At 38.4% G+C, this 19263-nt stretch overlaps 1 protein-coding gene across 1 annotated transcript in view; it reads right to left on the reverse strand.

Annotated features, from left to right (window-relative positions):
* Positions 1–5391: 5391 nt before the first annotated feature.
* The window catches only part of LOC307270148 (collagen alpha-6(VI) chain-like), a 40666-nt gene continuing 26794 nt past the window's right edge, over positions 5392–19263 (reverse strand). The window contains exons 35-42 of the mRNA XM_080053316.1: positions 18642–18723; positions 17767–18128; positions 17127–17285; positions 9833–9950; positions 8803–8986; positions 7655–7782; positions 7252–7299; positions 5392–6226 (exon numbers count right to left, since the gene is read on the reverse strand). Of these exons, the coding sequence (XP_079909442.1) occupies positions 6057–6226; positions 7252–7299; positions 7655–7782; positions 8803–8986; positions 9833–9950; positions 17127–17285; positions 17767–18128; positions 18642–18723 (1251 nt within the window). The 3' untranslated portion in view covers positions 5392–6056. The remainder of the gene's footprint in view (positions 6227–7251; positions 7300–7654; positions 7783–8802; positions 8987–9832; positions 9951–17126; positions 17286–17766; positions 18129–18641; positions 18724–19263) is intronic.

Raw genomic sequence — 19263 nt, forward strand, 5'->3', positions numbered from 1 at the left:
TGCCAATAAAGAAGCAGAAGTACTGAAAATACAAACATCCAAAATAACAATTTACTACAAAACTCTCTCTCTATTTCTCAGTATGGCAGCGTTTACAAACTGATGCCCCCCCCCCCGCCCCCCCTGACACTGGTGCAGGAGCTCAGAAAAATCCCCAAGAAGAGCCCAAGACATGTTTCAGTTGTTACTGTTAAGCAGCTGTGGTTTGAAATAACTTTCTCAGTCCATTATCTAGACCTCAGCTTTTCTCTTAATTTGTTTTACACCGTGGGCAGTTCACCACAGACGGGAGGAAAGGCCAAAAAGTTAAAATGGAGTCACTAATATCTTTGTTTTGTCTGGTCTGTCCAACTAATAAGTGTTAAAGGTGCTACAAGGAACTTTAAAATATTTCTGAAACTGTCTATTTTTTCCTCTGACGATCATAAATTACATGTAACAGTAAACGAGACCATCAGTGTAAAAGAATGCTATTTTTGGATAGTTTTTCTTAATGCCTTTGTCATGGGTATACGCTCACCCAGGAACAACAGATGGTGTAGTAAAACACTACCGCTTTTGTCCAAAGGGGGGCGCTAGAATTAACACAAACTGAAAGGGTGGTCGACACCAGTTAATAACCGCTGCCATACTGAGAAATACAGAGAGAGTTCTGTGGAGCTGATAATAGGCTTAATCAACTTTATGTCAACTCATTTGGGCGATGGCTTGAATGTAATCCAACATTCACGCATACAAAAAAGTTATGCACTATAGCTTTAACAGCCCTATAAGGATCCAAAAAGCAAAAGTTTAGCTCTGTAACAAATGTGAGGTTAAAAATCATCCTAAATAAGGTTCAGTGGTTTGGGTTAAAGCCAGCAAACAACTCTATACAGTTCACTGGCTGGCGGCCAAGACTCCAGGGTTAAAGTGAGTGTGACTTCATGTGAACATAACACTCTGACGCAGTTTAAACGACTACACGTGTACAATAAAACCTAATCATCTCATTTTCAGTATTAGGCTGAAAATCAACTGTAATAATTTCCATATGTTGAGATTCCTGAGTGTTTCCTAGCCTCTGTAAACCAGGTGTAAAATAATAACAAAAAAGTCTAATATAGAATATAATAAATATTTCACACACACACACACACACACACACACACACACACACACACGCACGCACACGCGCACACACTAACACACATTCTTCAATATAAATATATGATGTCAAAGTTGTCATTTAATCAAACTTAAATGACAAAATCTTTCATTGGATTCATAAATATGTCTATAACTCTTTTCAGATACTTTACTATCATGAAACTAACTCCCCAGATAGAATAAACATGCAGACAGACGGACGGACAGACAGACGGACAGACAGACAGACAGACAGACAGACAGACAGACAGACAGACAGACAGACAGACAGACAGACAGACAGAGACTTAAACCTTTCTATAGATAAATACATTAAGACTTCAAATCTGGTGGATTTGTGTTTCAGCCATTTCTCCCTGAGCACCCAAAGGCCCACAGCTAGAGAAGTGGACTGACTGACTGGCCGGCTGTGTGTGTGTGTGTGTGTGTGTGTGTGTGTGTGTGTGTGTGTGTGTATATACAGCAGGAAACACTCAGACACTTTGATATGCGTCTACAGAGCGCCTCATGCGTGCAGCTGTGCCGGGCCCATCTGGATGTTTGTTCTCACTTCTTTAAATTGACTTCTCAACATATACAAGACCGGAGTTCACTTGAGCTCACAGCTTACACAAACTAACCAGGGTATCTTTCACTGTCTGTCTGTCTGTCTGTCTGTCTGTCTGTCTGTCTGTCTGTCTGTCTGTCTGTCTGTCTGTCCGTCCGTCCGTCCGTCCGTCCGTCCGTCCACCTACCTACCTGCCTACCTACCTACCTACCTACCTACCTATCTACACCAGAGTTCACTTGAGCTCACAGCACACGTAAACCAACCAGGGTTCATTTAAAGGTGCAGTCAGTGATTCTGGAGAACGCTTGTTGTCAAAATCAGTGAATATCTCCTCATGATCCACTACCTGTCTGTACTGTGTCCGCGGTGAAAAAATATCTGGTTTTATACACAGCCTAGGCTCTGTAAACCGGTATGTAAACAAAGGGAGGCCCACCGTAGCTATAGCAACATGCCAGTTTACAGAGCCTAGGCTGTGTATTAACACTGGATTATTTTTTCAGCGCTCACATGAGGATCGTGAGGAGATATTCACTGTTTTTGAAAAAAAGTGATTCTCGGGAAACACTGACTCCACCTTTTAACTTAGAAGTATAACGCTTAGTCCAACCAAAACATGGCCTAACTGGACCAGGGCCACTATTCTGCAGCTGTGTGTGTGTGTGTGTGTGTGTGTGTGTGTGTGTGTCTCTGTCTCTCTGTCTGTGTGTGTGTGTGTGTGTGTGTGTGTGTGTGTGTGTGTGTGTGTGTGTGTGTGTGTGTGTGTGTGTGGGGCTCTTGAATGCTTTCCATGGTTCTGTCACTATGATCTGTGGTAGTAGAACACTAAGCTTCTCAGATAAGAACTACACTCATAAACGTTACGACTTGACCTGTGTGTGTGTGTGTGTGTGTGTGTGTGTGTGTGTGTGTGTGTGTGTGTGTGTGTGTGTGTGTGTGTGTGTGTGTGTGTGTGTGTGTGTGTGTGTGTGTGTGTAAAGATTAAAGATTACGACCTGACCAATGTCTTATGAGGGATTCTCTAATACTCTGTGAAATTTAGAGGTTCCTTTTTACTCAATAAATCAAACATTATTTATCTAGCACTTTTTTCATAGCACTCTCTCATCCACAGATAAAGAAACAAACTGCTTTCATAGATAATACAAAAACACTTAAAGGTGGAGCCAGTGATTCTGGAGAACACTTTTTGGTCAAAATCAGTGAACATCTCCTCATGATCCGCTACCTGTCTGTACTGTGTGTGCTCTAAAAAAAAATCCAGTGTTAATACACAGCCTAGGCTCTGTAAACTGGCATGAAAATTAAGGGTATGTAAACAAGGGCCACACCATAGCTAGCAACACACAGTACCTTTATATGGGGTAGTGAATCGTGAGGAGATATTCCCTGATAGATAGATAGATAGATAGATAGATAGATAGATAGATAGATAGATAGATAGATAGATAGATAGATAGATAGACAAATAGACAGATTGTGGGATTTCAAACGCAGGGAGTAATATAAAGTTTCTTACCTCTACTTGGTTTGCAGGTGAACCATCTCAGAGCGGTCTTTGGACTAGTGGCCACGGTGGGTATTGCAGATCATTGCACGAGCAGCCAGCAAACTTTCCGTTATTTCTCTCTCCAACACACTCCTAAAAAACTACATCAATAAAGCCATAAACCAATTAAAAAACACACAATATGGTGCAATATTCATTCATAACAAAAATTTGTATTGAGTGAAATAAACAACAACAACTCACATACGTTGCTTCAGTATTTGTTGCATTCACGTGTCCCGGGAAAGTGTTGATTTGAGGATATTTTTTGGGCGATTTTCACTGGATTGAAGATGGCCACCATCTTGGAAAATGGCGTCCGGTTTCCTTAATACTTCCATGGTGTAAATGAGGACAATTCAGTAGTTGGAGATCCTCCATTGAATATTATAAATTGGTGGTTTAATAAGCTCCAATTCAAGCACAAGGCATGTTAAAATAAAGCCTGAAATACATGGAATTATTTATTTTTTCTCAACATTTATAGAATGATTTCACTTGTATTTGTATTGTCGGTGATGAAACCTGCTCAGAAATATTAATATCATCTTGTGAAATTCTCACTTTTGAACCTTGTAAAAGACTGACACATCACATAAAAGACAGAAAAGGCAAAACAAAACAAAAATGAATTTAAGTTTTCATTGGGTCCTTTTAGTAAAAATTAAAATTTTGGAAATGTATTAATCCAAACAATGTATAGCTACGGTGGCCCCATCGTTAACTTACCACGTTACAGAGTCTAGGCTGTGTATTAACATCAAATCTTCTTTCCAGCACACACACAAAGTACGAATAGGTAGTGGATCATAAGGAGATATTCACTGATTTTGCTGAAAAGTGATTTTGACAACTAGAATTCTTAGTAATCTTCTTTGATATCGTTATGAAGCTGCCGTGTGCTGTGCTGAGTGTTGAAGGTTTTTAATCAAATGTTTTGGCGCCACCTTGTGTAAGAAATACATCATGGCAGCACTGACTGGTGACATAAGCAAGACAGCAATTTAAGTCTGCTTTATAAAGGTACATCCGAAACATTTAGAATATCTTGGGAAAGTATATTTTTTCCATAATTTAAATATCTAAATTACCATAAAACATTATTATATTCTAGAACCATGACACATAAAGAGAACTATTTTAAGCCTTTTTTTAGTTTTACATTTTGATGATTACGGTTTATAAACTCAAATCAAAAATCCAGCATCTCAAAATATATCAATACTTCATAAGGCCGCTATCAAAGCAACTTGGATGGGGGTGGTAGGATGGCCTAGAGGTAAGGTGGCAGACCAGTAACCATGAGGTCGCTGGTTCGATCCCAGGAGGGTGTGAGTCGTAAAACTAGCAGAGGCTGGTATTGTGTCTACGGTGCCCAACATCTCTACCATTGTGTCCTTGAGCAAGACACTTAACCCCAAAACTGCTCCAGGGGCGCTGTACTGCGGCTGACCCTGCACTCTGACCCCCTCCGAAGTGTGGTAACTTGAGAGGGGATATGCGAAAAGAAATTTCAATGTGCCTCGTGTACAACTGACAAATAAAGATAACTTAATTTAACTTAACTTAATCCATAACACCTCAGCAGTGATACAGGCTGATCGGGGTATTAATGCAATAATTCATGTTGCAAAGGAGCCCCAACCAAGTATTGAATGCATAAGTAAACGTACTTTTTAGAAGGTCGACATTTCTGTATTATAAATCCCTTTTTTTGATTAGTCTTAGGTAATATTCTTATATTTTGAGATATTCGATATAACTGGCAGTAAGATTCAAACCGATAGTTAGATTCAGAGCCAATCAAAGCAGACTGGGCTTTTTGGAAGCCGGGGCTTAAAATGACAGGCTCTAAAACACAGCGTTTCAGACATAGGCTGAAAAGAGGAGATTCAGCAATGGCTTTGGAAGAAATATAAAAGTTATTTTGGGACACTACGCCATGAAAACAATTGTACAGTAGAATTAAAAATGACAAATTTAAACCTGAAAATATGCATGAAATGAGACCTTTAAAGGATAGATAGGTAGATAGTCAGTCAGTCAGACAGGCAGACAGACAGACAGACAGACAGACAGACAGACAGACAGATGGAGACAGACAATTTATATTGAAAAACGATGCTTGAAGTTTTTAATTTCATCTGAAATATTAATTTTAATCTGAAACTAGTAAACTAGTACATAATAAAACGATGGGGTTGTCTCAGCAGAATGTATCTACTGTGAATCCAGGTGAATTTTAAATGATGTTTGTCCAACAACTCCTTCTTTCTAAAATAGCACCTGATCTCATCGAAATCAAAAAAATATCCACAAAGAAGGATTTATTCCCTCACCATCATTGAAACTGGAAAGTCTAAACATACATGTCCAAGGTACAACAATCCATTCGTAGTGATTAAAAAATCTTCAATCTCCGATATGGCTTTCAATCCTTTTCTTAGATCTTCTTGGTGTTTCTCCTTGAAGATGGCTGTGTCTTTAACATTTCTTGAATCACGTTCAGTTTTAAAGGCGCTCAGAGGAACTTTCAGTGTGTTTATAATTCTAGCGCCCCCCTTTGGACAAAAGCTGTAGTGTTTTTACCACGGCAGCTGTTGTTCCTGGTTGAGCGTATATACCCATGACAAAGACATTATGAAAAACTATTTAAAAACAGCATTCTTTGCACTGATGATCTCATTTGCTGTTACATGTAATTTATGATCATAAATTATTTCAAAAAGTTCCTCGTAGCGCCTTTAAAAACTTTTTTTTTTCTTCATCCAAAGATGTCGACATCCGGGGACATATTTCTTGCGTTCCTTATAATTTGACACACAGGTTTTCACACGCGTCTTGCGAATGGAAGCGGTTGTCGTTGCCTCCACATCCACTGTACCAAAATCTGGAGCATTCACTTTTATTGCTGTCGAAGGACCACATTATAGTGTAGTTGTGACAACCGCCTGGCTCCTGCCTTAAGAAACAGGGCTCTGTAGAGAGACAGGGGGGAAAATAAATGCATTTTCGGTTATGTTTTTAAGAAGGAAATGTCTCATAAATCAGACATTCAACAACATATGAACAAATCCTTCTGTAATAACCTTCAGAATAGTGCTGAGAATGATTATGGAAAGTTTAGTTAATGTAAGCGCTATAGAAGTTGAGATAACTTATTTGAATTTTTCTGCAAATAGATGAGTTAAATATTGTTGTTAAGTTACACTGATTCTTTCTTATGTCTCGACACTGCAGATGAATAGCGTAAAATGTTTAACTTATAGATATCATCATGTGACTTTTACCAGTTGATTACTGAGATTAAAAAAATAATGTTTTAATATTTTTTTCAGAAATGTTTGAGCAAATGTGGCAATATCTAACTTAGTATGTGTACATTTGCGTCTCTTTAAAAACCAAATAATCTTGATGTTGGATAAAGCCAGAGTTAAAATCTTGATTGATAATTTTTCCAACTAATTAGAGTCCAAAGTTTGTAGAGAACAGATTTTGGATCTAACCACTAAACCACGAGCACCCCCATAACACACAGCTCTCTTTTTTTTTTAAAGATATTTTTTCGGCATTTTTATGCTTTATTGATAGTGCAGAGAGACAGAGGTGAAATGGGGCAGAGAGGGGAGTGACATGCAGAGAACGACCGCGGGTGGGAATCGAACCCGGGTCTGCTGCTGGGCCAGGCCCGGGAGGGGGACGCCTTACCAACTGAGCTAAAGGCACCCCCATAACACACAGCTCTGGAAAAAATGAAGAGACCACTCCAAATATTCAGTGTCTCTCGTTTGACTATGTCAAGGCATATGTTTGAGTGGAATGAACATTATGGTTTTATTCTTTAAACTACTGACAACATTTCTACCAAATTCACAATAAAAATATTGTCATTTAGAGCATTTTCCTTAAGTAATGTAGAGATGAAGATTTAAGAAAAATCCAGACTGGTCTCTTCATTTTTTCCAGAACTGTGTCTATATATTTTTTAACGTTGAGTTTTTACCTTTGGAGAGAAAGCTTGTTACGGGCGGCTCCAGCACCATGTTAACATCTGAGGGAGAAGACATGGTCAACAACACATCAGCACAGTCTGAATATTAGTTTGTTATTTTCATCTTTTAATTCATAATTTATCTAGTAAAAGATAATCTGTTAAGAGATATGGGGTAATGTCTGTGCCAGTGTGTTTAAACTGTGCCAGTCTGTCTGTCTGTCTGTCTGTCTTTCTGTCTGTCTGTCTGTCTCACCGTTCCCCTGTGGACTCATAGCCTCCATGAGGTTCAGTCCGGTGGTCTGTCTGTCTGTCTCTCTCTTTCTCTGTCTGTCTGTCTGTCTGTCTGTCTGTCTGTCTGTCTGTCTGTCTGTCTGTCTGTCTGTCTGTCTGTCTGTCTGTCTGTCTGTCTCACCGTTCTCCCGGTGACTCATAGCTTCCATGAGGTTCAGTCCGGTGGTGTGAATGTCTCCGGCCAGCTGAGCCTGGTACTTCACTTCAGCTTCCTCCACAAACTCCTCATCCATCATGGCCGACCCCTGGCTGCACACACACAGTCAAGTCAACTTTATTAATAATAATAATAATAATAATTACATATTCTCACACTCAAAGCGCTTTACATAGGAGCACAACAGTAAACAAACAAAAGGAAAATGTAAAGTTATTGGGGCTTGGGTTGGTGGGTGATCTAGGGGTAGGCAGAGGAGAAGAGATGGGTCTTGAGGTGGGACTGGAAGATGGTGAGGGACTCAGAGTCACGGATATGTTGGGGGAGGCTGTTCCAGAGCCTGGGAGCTGCCCTGGAGAAGGCTCTGTCACCAAGGCTGGCTCTTAATGTACTGAGGGGCAGTATGGATCATTTGTTTCCATTTCAAATTGATGCAAAACATTGGTTTTCTGTTCTAAATTAAAGGTATAGGGGTCTTTAGAACAATTTTTGTTCAAGTGTCAAGAAACCAGAACAAATTTTTCTTTTGACCTGAATTGAGACCCTTCTTCAGAAAATTCATGATTTCATAAAAAAATATTTAGATCTTGTTCAAGTTAAATACAGCTCTAGAAAACATTAAGAGACCAGTCTGGATTTTTCTTAAATCTTCATCTCTACATTACTTAATGAAAATGCTCTCGATGACAATATTTGGGGGGGAATTTGGTAGAAATGTTGTCAGTAGTTTATATTATAAAACTAAAATGTTCATTCTCCTTAATCATATGCCTATAAATAGTAAAACCAGAGACACTGAACATCTGGAGTGGTCTCTTTTTTTCCCAGAGCTGTATGTAGCCATTCACCCATTTGCAATATGTAATTTAAACTTCTCCGAAATGATACATAGTGGACTTAACGTTTGTGTGTCTTCAGCGTGTGTTCATTATCTTCAGTATTTTCTTGTTTTTCTTTTTGTTTCACATAATGTCACACAAGTGATTGTCTGTTGTCTATATTTTATGTTTCGGACCTCAGGAAGACAAGCTTTCACTGTGTTGCTATTGCGAATCCTAATAAATCCTAATACATCAAATCAAATCAAAAGTGTGGTAGAAAGTGTGAGTTACCCGTATGTGTAGAATGGTGGTGCTTCTACTTCCCACCCCTGCTTCCCTGCCTCTCCCTGTGGCCCAGCTGGTCGGGGGGTCGGTCCGGGGGGGGCGATGGGGCTGATAGGAGCCACTGGACTGAGGTCTACCAGTGTATCACAGGCACGTCTCATTGAGGGAGGGGGGTAAGGGTTCCTGTTCCCTAGAAAATAAGAAAAAGGACAGTTTTAACAGGGCTCTGACAGGGGTAGAGTAGTGTGTGTGTGAGTGTGTATTAGGGCTGTGTCAAAAAATTGATATGGTGATATATCGCGATACTTAGTTTCGCAATATCAGTATCGATTTTTATAACTAAAAATCGTTTTTTTTTATAATTTTTTTTATGATTTTTTTTTATTTATTTTTTGCTTTTCAAAGCTTTATTGACAGTGCAGAGAGACATATATGAAAGGGGCAGAGAGGGAATGAAATGCAGAGAACAACCACGGGTCAGATTCAAACCCATGTCTGCTGTGAGGCCTGAGCCTCTAGGATACTGACTATTGAAGTTAGATCAATTTTGTTTATACGAATACTTAAGATTCACTGTGTCACAAAAGCACACTGTTGTGTTTTCATTTTCAGTGTGTCCTGTACAGTTAGTACAAGAGTGAATTGCATTTGTTATTTTGATGTTATGGCAGCTGCAGCAGTGTTTGATCATTTGCCAAAACCAAAAAAAAAAAAAAGGAAGAAAAATAGTAAAGGAAGCTGTGCATAAAATAGTTTTGACTTCATTTGTCTGTGCAATTATCAATAACATGTGCTGTTATGTTTGACAAGGCAACTTGTATATGGAATATCGCAATATATCGTGATATATCAAGATATGCAATATATTGTGATATATCGTGATATATTGTATCGTGACCAGTGTATCGTGATACGTATCGTATCGTGAAGTCCTTGACAATACCCAGCCCTAGTGTGTATGTGTGTGTGTGTGTGTCTGTCTGTCTGTCTGTGTGTGTGTGTGTGTGTCCGTCTGTCTGTGTGTGTGTGTTCTTACTAATGAGACTGTTGAGGAAGACTCTAAAGAAGCGTTTTGCGTAGGCTTGCTCCTGAGCTGTCATCCTGTTGAAGTGGATCAGATGTTGCTGTGTAGGTGAACTGGCCAGACCCTGCACCTGTGTGTAGGGATGGGAACAAGTTAAAGGTACAGTGTGTAGTATTGGAGTATTTAAGCATCATCTAGTGGTGAGATTGTAGATTGCAACGTGCCCCTTTGTTATCACTATCTTTGGGGAGAAATGTATACCTGGCGGACTGGTAGAGGCAACAACAGTGATTAGTTTAATATGATTTTGTAAAATGTAACAATATGAAGAAAAATACTTGGAAGGTATTATCAATCGATCAATAAATCAATCAAACTTTATTTATAGAGCACTTTTCATACAAGTAAATGTAAGACAAAGTGCTTAAATCAATCCCCCCCTCCCACGACACACCCCGAAAAATTCAAACACGAAAAAAATAAAAATGAGAAATAATACATAGAAGAGAAAATAGAAATAAAAATACATAGAAAATAAAAGCAGACTGCCAGGACAGAGCATGCGCGGCGTGAGAGGACGGAAGGGCTAGAGTCTCCTCGCAACGTGGTGTGCAATGGTCAAATAAAGTGTAAATCAAGACATTAAAACTCAATCAGTACCGACTAAGTACAAGAGGAAGTTTCACATTAACTGGACCTGTGGTGAAAAGAAAGAAAAGGGGAAAAGAAAAGGCGACAATTGAAATCTTCCGCGATGCCAAACCAAACAAGATCACAGGTGGCCGAGGCCGCACCTGCCGACATACCAGCTGGAGCATACGCAAGGTTTGACGAACTGGAAAGCAAACTTGACAAACTTTTAGACCTCCACACGGCTACCAACAAGCTTTTGTCAACGGTTGTAAAAAGAGTTGATATCATGGACGGGAAAATTGAAAAGTTAACAGGAGAAATGCACGAGCAGGTGGTCAATCAAGATGCGCAGCAATGCCGCACTAATGAGCTTGAAAACAAACTGCAGCTCGCAATGGATTACATTGACCAACTTGAAAATCGCCAGCGCCAAAACAATCTGAGGCTTCTAAACGTGCCTGAACGGCTGGAAGATAATTCGGGAATGAACATCTTCCTGGTTAGACTCATAGACCGAGAGTGGAAGGTAAAACTGAAGGAAGAAGATTTCGAAAGCGCGCACCGCCTTGGCCCTTTCAAAGAGAGTGCGCGTTTCCCCCGCACCATTATATTCAAACTGCATCATCTTCAGAAGAAAATACTGATCTTAAGAGCTGCGAGGGAAAGGAAACAAAGTTCTGTGCTACACAACACCGACTACAGAATCACCGCGGATATCTCGACACAACTACGCAAGAAAAGGGAGGCGTTTTGGCCGCTGAGAGAACAATTGCACAAACTGGATATTAAAACCCAACTCCGTTTCCCTTCATCTCTGCAAGTGCAAGACGGTGAGAAAACGATGAACTACGCTACACCACAGGAGGCCCTGCTGGAGCTCCGCAAGAAACATCCTTCTCTTTCATAAGAGTAGGCTACACGTAAGATGAAGTAATTACTCAAAGACAATTAGTGGGGTAAAGTAAAAAGCCTATAAGTCAACTCTGGATCTTTATTTTCTTTCTCGTGTAAAGTGGGGAATTATTTAATGAAATGTCTAATTTATTGTAAAGTAGACTAATTGCTTTGATTGTTTTTCAGGTCTAGAGTAATTTACTTTATTTGTCATTGCTGTGTTTACTGGGGGGGGGGGGGATGGAAGTGTGTGCTAGGAATGAATGTGAACGTGTTTAGGAGTGGATGACGTGGCGGATGCGTGAGGACGCTGAGGTAACGTGTGGGGGGGAAAAAGGCTATGGGCATTTGTAAATCTTAGTTTGAGGAGGTTTGAATGATGTATAAGGGGAGTAGTGTTTCTTTTTTCTTTTTTCTACCCTTATCCTTTAACCCTATGTGCATCCTCTTGTAGGCCTATCTTTGAGGAATATTGAAGGAATTATAGTATTTATTTTATTTTATTTTATTTAAATTTAAATTTTTTGCTCTCCTTTTCCTTTCCTCTCTGTAACTAAATTGCATCCTCCTTTCAGGCCCGCTGCTGCATCTCCTCCACTCTTCTTTTCTTCTTCCTCTTCCCTTCTCTCCTTGATACCAATATTTATTTTGATTATTTATCAAATTATGATGATATGACCGAGGAGGTACAATATTGCTTTGTTAAAGTGAAAACATTGTTATTCTTTATGACCATTGCTATACACCAGGGGAGGGAGCAAATGAATTAGCTCAGGAAAGCATGTTTAGAGATGAGAAGTTTTCAGGGGTAGGTGTATTTTTTCTTTTCTTTTCATGTATATCAGTCTTTTATTGTCTGTGTCAAATGTGTCTGTGCTCTGTGATCTCCACGGTGGTTTCCCCTCGCTTTGAAGCAGCTATGTGTCCCACAAGTAAGATTACAAGTAGAAATGGTACTAAATAAATCGTTAGAAACCATACCCAACAAATTTACCATTTGTACCTGGAACATTAACGGGTTAAAAGAAGGTGCAAAAAAACATAAAGTTCTAGGTCAGTTAAAAAAAATGTCCTCTGACATAGTCTTTCTTCAAGAGCTCCATTTCAAACCCGGGGAAATACAATTTCTTAAGAGACAGTGGGTGGGGGAGGCGTTTGAGTCTACCTTCACTTCCAGTAGCAGAGGCGTTGGCATACTTATAAGTAAGAATATTCCCTTTAACCTAATATCAGAATACGCAGACTCAGAAGGTAGATTCTTAGTTATTAAATGTGATATTTTTGGAAGTAGATATACATTAATCAATATTTATGTCCCACCATCATCTGATGGGTTATTCCTAAATAAAATTCAGAAAGTTCTTGATATGACCCCAACAGGAATAATTATATTAGGTGGTGACTTTAACAACATCTTTAGCACACATGACAGCTCATGTAAAAGTAGAAAAGCAAAACCACCAACAAAACTTTTAGAATTTCTTTCTACAAATGAATTACGTGATATGTGGAGGGTAATGCACCCCAAAGGTAGGGATTACACACATTACTCGCATGCTCATAAATCGTATAGTCGAATAGACTACATTTTCATATCGGATATAGGGCTCAGCAATGTTATATTTACAAAGATCCATGACATAGTTATCTCAGACCATGCAGCAGTTACGTGTGTAATGACACCACCAACAAATACGTTTTCTCATAAAATCTGGAGAATGAATCGAAAATATTTGACTGATAATCAATTTCTTAATTACATAAAAAAGCATATTGACATATTTAAAAGCACGAATATAGATAACGCTTCTTCTACTGATAGTCCTCCAATAGATATTATATGGGATACATTTAAGGCGTATATAAGAGGGATAATGATATCATTCTCAGCTAGAAAGAAGAAAGAACTAGATAAAGAGATTGACAGAGTAGAAAAAGCAATGCATTCTCTTCGTAATATCCATAAACAAACACATGCGAAAGAAGACTTAGAAAAACTGCAAAAATTAAAATTAGAATATGATAATCTTCTACTTAAAAAGGTTCAAGACATTAAGCATAACTCAAATAAAATATCGTATATAACGGCTAATAAAACGGGTAAACAACTGAGCGCCTTAGTTAAAAGAGTAGTTAAAAGGCACAACGTAGCATTAAAGGACACTTCCAACAAGCTAATTATAGACAATGAAATAATTAATAAGAAGTTTGCAACATTCTATGGAAATTTATATAAATCTGATATAACTGAGAAATCTGACCCAATGCCCTTTCTAAAGTCAGTTAAACTTAAATGTCTCTCTGATGAACAAAAAGAAGACCTAAAAAAGGAAATAACAATATCAGAAGTCAAAAGTGCAATTGATGGTTTTCTCCCAAAAAAGGCATCAGGAAATGATGGTTTCCCAATTGAATTCTATTCTATATTCTGGACACAGATTAACCCACTATTATTGAAAGTTATTAATAATGCATGGAAGCACCAGGCTCTTCCACAAACAATGTATCAAACAATTATTAACGTGATACCAAAACCAGGACGGGAGTGCAACAAACCATCTGATTTTCGACCTATAAGTTTAATAAATAGTGACAATAAGATTATTACCAAAGTCCTAAATAATCGTATAGCCAAATTATTACCTGATATAATCCACCATAATCAAACTGGCTTTATACAAAATAGGAGTCTCAAAACTAATATTAGAACTTGTATATCATTAATTCAATATGCTAAAAGGCAAAAGATTGATCTGACATTGATGGCTGTGGATGCAGAGAAAGCCTTTGACCGTGTAGAATGGGTATATCTTTTTAAAGTATTAGAATTATTTGGATTTCCTGATGAAATAATTACCATGATAAAGACGATTTATAAATTACCAACATCACAGGTTTATGTTAATGGGACTTTATCTGAAATATTTAGGTTAGAAAGAGGCACTAGACAAGGATGCCCGTTATCCCCCTCCTTATTTGCGTTGGCCATTGAACCCTTGGCTCAGAAAATTAGACAAACAGAAGAAGTGAGTGGTATTAGGGTAGATAAACAAAAATATAAACTGAGTCTATTTGCTGATGATTTATTGTTATATTTAACTAATATTAAAACATCTCTTCCAAAGGTAATGAAGATCATAGACGAATTTTCTAAAATATCTGGTTATAAAATGAATATTGAAAAAACTGAACTGATGCAAATTAATAAAGGAACGTGCATCCCAGAAGATTTAAAGAACCTTCAGTGGAAAAAAAAGTTAAAGTACTTAGGTTGCATCATAAGCCCTGAAAAAACACAATTATACAAAGATAACTTTATCTCTCTAATAAATGAATTAAAAATTAGTATTAAGAAATGGTCAGACCTGCCCATAAATATAATTGGAAGGATAAATCTTTTTAAAATGATGTGGTTACCAAAATTTCTCTTTATCTTCCAAACAATACCTTTAATTCCTCCAAAAAAATTCTTCACACAACTAAACTCTCTACTCACCTCGTTTGTCTGGTCCAATAAAGCACATCGACTGAGTAGAACTCTTCTTCAAAATGTAAGAACAGAAGGTGGTCTTAAACTTCCAAATTTAGAACTGTACTTCTATGCATCACAGATGTTTTACATAGATCGGATAATCAATAATACATCTGAAGAACCCTGGATTGATATAGAAAGTAACCATTTAAAACCACAAACCCTGTTCACAGCTTTGTTTACAAAACACAATATAAAAGTATCAAACTTTGTTACAAATAGCACTTTAAAATCATGGAACAAAATTGAAAACATACTTGGAGCGCAGATTAGTATCCCTAGGAACACAGAACTTTGGAATAATCCATCAATTAAAATCCAGAATGAAGAGCTCAATTGGAGCACTTGGAGTACAAGGGGAATTAATCAATTGTCAGATCTAATTTTGCACAATAGGGTTCAACCATTCACAGAGCTTCAGAATAAATTCAAACTGTCAAACCAAGAATCGTTTAGATATTTACAGTTAAAAAATTGGATAATGGAAAACTTTAATTTACAATATGATTTGGTTCAAGGACCATTTGAGGAGGTTATGTTTAAAAAAGGAAAGAAGAAACAGTTAATTGGTAGCATATATAATATTCTTTTGAAGGAAGAATCTAAACACTACTCAATGCATAAGCTCTATGAACAATGGAATAAAGATCTCCAATTCAAAGAAGCCAATATAAAATGGAAGAAATGCTTGTATTTTACAAATAAAATTACTACTAATGAAAATCTCAGGTTAATACAATATAAACTAATGACAAGAATATATTATACTAGAGATAAATTACATAAGTTTTATGCTGACTCCTCTGACCAGTGTGTGAAGTGTGGCTCTCAAGACTCCCTCATACACGCCTTTTGGCATTGTATGAAAGTGAACAAAGGATGGAATGAAATCCAAGAATGGATATCAACCATTTGTAAAACAAAAATGCAGTTCTCAGCTCAGCTGTGCATTTTTCAGAACCCTGAGGGTGTAAGGTACCCTACGGGATGGCAAATCATGTTTTCTTCCCTTGTTTACAAGAAACTAATTTTAAAATACTGGAAAGATGCAGAGGCTCCTACATTAAAGAACTGGAAAGAACTTATGAAATATTATCTGACCATAGAAAATACATTATCCGAAGACAACAACAAAACAAATCAATTTAATGAAGTATGGAAACACATCTATGAGGCACTATGAGAAATAAAGCTTGTAGCATTGCTGAGAAGGGAGGGGGGAACTGCGGTGGAGATCACAGGACATGGATTTTTCTTTTTGTGTGTGTGTGTGTGTGTGTGTGTGTGTGTGTGTGTGTGTGTGTGTGTGTGTGTGTGTGTGTGTGTGTGTGTGTGTGTGTGTGTGTGTGTGTGTGTGTGTGTGTGTGTGTGTGTGTGTGTGTGTGTGTGTGTGTGTGTGTGTGTGTGTGTGTGTGTGTGTGTGTGTGTGTGAAAATGTTCTTCTAATAATCCTGTGTCATTGTTTGGATCGGTTTAGTGGGACCCACCCAGACTGTCATATCAGAGTCACCATTCAAGTGCTTGACAATTAACAACAACAATTGGTTGATGTAAAATATGTTTCAGTGAATGGATGTATGTTAATTGCAATAATTTTAATTTAAAGAAACATGTAATGGCAATGGAATTCCCTTTTTAGGAGTCTCACACTGACAGGTACACACTTAAATACAGCTTAATTTGTTTTTGTGCATTTTCTCTCTACTGTAAGTGTGTGTGTGTGTGTGTGTGTGTGTGTGTGATCATGCAATAATGAACAACATACACATTTGTCCTTTTTTTTTTTTTTTTTTCTGTCTTTTCTTAGTTTGTATGTATTGTCTGGTGTTGTTTGTTTGTTTGATTATTGTTACAAAAAAAAAAAAAGCAAAATAAAAAGAATTATACAAAAAAAAGAAAATAAAAGCAGACTACATGTAATAATAAAATAGGCTATAAAAGATAGATAATTTGTATCTATCTTGTATAGCCTATTTTATGATTACCGTAAATATTACCGTATACCGGGGTATAATTTCGGGATGGTTTAAAAGGTAATAAAAAATGGATACAACCCAACCCTGAGATACTCACCTATTTTCCCCAACAATGATTTTATCAACAAGTGTTCTCTCTCTCACACACACACACACACACACACACACACACACACACACACACACACACACACACACACACACACACACACACACACACACACACACACACACACACACAGCGTTCTGCAGAATCACTGACTCCACCTACCTGTGTGTGGTTGTAGCGGTTGCCGAGGGCGATCACAAACATGGCGACCCCTTCACACTTTGCCTTCTGTGAAATGTAGTCCAGTTTGGCGCGGTCCTCGTAGGCCGTCTGTGAGCCCACGACTGTCAGCACAGCTCTCTTCTTACGGGGGGATGGGGACTGCAAACAAACACACTTTATTATTATACTATTTAGTTTGATCTGTCTGTCTGTCTGTCTGTCTGTCTGTCTGTCTGTCTGTCCTACAATCAAACACACATTCTTTATACAACAGTTATATCACAGAAAAAATACATAATCAATAAATTAAAGGTGCTACGAGGAACTTTTAAATATTTCTGAAACAGTCAAATTTTTCCTCTGATGATCATAAATGACATGTAACAGCAAACGAGACCATCAGTCTTATATAGTTTTTCTTAACGCCTTTGTCATGGGTTACGCTCACCCAGGAACAACAGCTGGCGTGGTAAAACACTACTTCTCTTGTCCAAAGGGGGGCGCTAGATTTAAAACAAACTGAAAGTAACTCGGAGCACCTTTAATTAAAAAGAAAGATTGAAAATAAATATATGATAAAATTAAATTAAATCAAATCATGGTCAATAATAAAAAATAAATAAATAAAAATTCCAATCACCTTCAGTAGGACATCCTTCAAGGCGAACTCCAGTGTCATTCCCAGTGCAGAAGGCCCACTGTTCTGTGTCATCTTCCTCAGTATATAATCTTTAACCTGCCTTCTGCTATTCAGCGTCTCAAGTTTAAAATCCTGCGTTTCGACCCGATTGCTGACTTGTTGGACGACGCGCACAGTATTATCTCTAGCGGGCTGAGGGCTAATGGCTAGCAGTTCTAGCACAGACACTAAGAGATCCTGTACACCGGTGTATTGGTCTGCTTGGATATGTCTGTCGACTACCATCACAAGGTCCATGTTGACTTCAACTGGTCTGGGGATCGTCTGGATGAAACCGCACTCTGATCGCAGGCTGCATGGGTCTAGAGAGAAGAAAGACATACAATGGATAGGTAGTTAGTTTGATCTATCTATCTATCTATCTATCTATCTATCTATCTATCTATCTATCTATCTATCTATCTATCTATCTATCTATCTATCTATCTATCTATCTATCTATCTATCTATCTGTCTGTCTGTCTGTCTGTCTGTCTGTCTGTCTGTCTGTCTGTCTGTCTGTCTGTCTGTCTGTCTGTCTGTCTGTCTGTCTGTCTGTCTGTCTATCCGTTCGTCTGTCAATCTTTCCGTCCGTCTATCTATGTTTCAGTGTCTCTATCTTAAACTTTTTATTGATCAGTTTCCTCATATCCACTGACCTACATACATTTATTATATTCATAGAAAGACAACAAGAACAGAAATGACAATATGGCAAAAGCAAGAGATAAATCAATAATAAAAATGATGAGTGAGTGTGTGTGTGTGTGTGTGTGTGTGTGTGTGTGTGCGTGCGTGCGTGTGTGTGTGTGTGTGTGAGAGATGTTGGTGCTTACCAAAGCATATGCCACAGTTGTGGACTCGGTCAAGACCTTGCTTATTCAGCGTGGTGTAGATGTAGTTCTTTGTGTCGTCAATCTAGTAATGAAACAGAATCTTAAATATTATATCTCGTACATTTTTCTTGACACATTTTTCATTTGTGCAGAGGCTAGTTTAATGAGATGCACCCACAAAAAAACTCCTGCTTAAAACGTGCTCCGAGGAACTTTCAGTGTGTGTTAAGGCCAGGACATACCGGGCCGACTAACGACCGTCGCCAGAAAATGGAGTCTGCCGAATCAGGCAGCTCCATTCTCCCCGACATACACCTGTGGCCGCTCCACACCCAAACTACCTCGACTATTATGAAAACGGACAATCTAATACTGTGTGCTGATTGTGTTTAGCCTACATGGAAGTCCGAAGATTCTCCGATAGCTCCCTAAATCATGTTTGGCAAAAGTGAAACTAATATCTGCTCCGCTGCCGTGGCAGAGCAGAGACGGGCGAGCCCTCCACCAATCAGATTGCTCCGGCTGAAAGACTGGCCGACGCCGATTGAACAAGTTGAATCGGCTGAAAAGAAGCCCGACGACATCTACGACGGCCGACGTCACCGAACACACCAAACAGATT

This window comes from Ammodytes marinus, assembly GCF_949987685.1.
Source record: "Ammodytes marinus genome assembly, chromosome: 25".
In the NCBI taxonomy this organism is placed as follows: domain Eukaryota; kingdom Metazoa; phylum Chordata; class Actinopteri; order Uranoscopiformes; family Ammodytidae; genus Ammodytes; species Ammodytes marinus.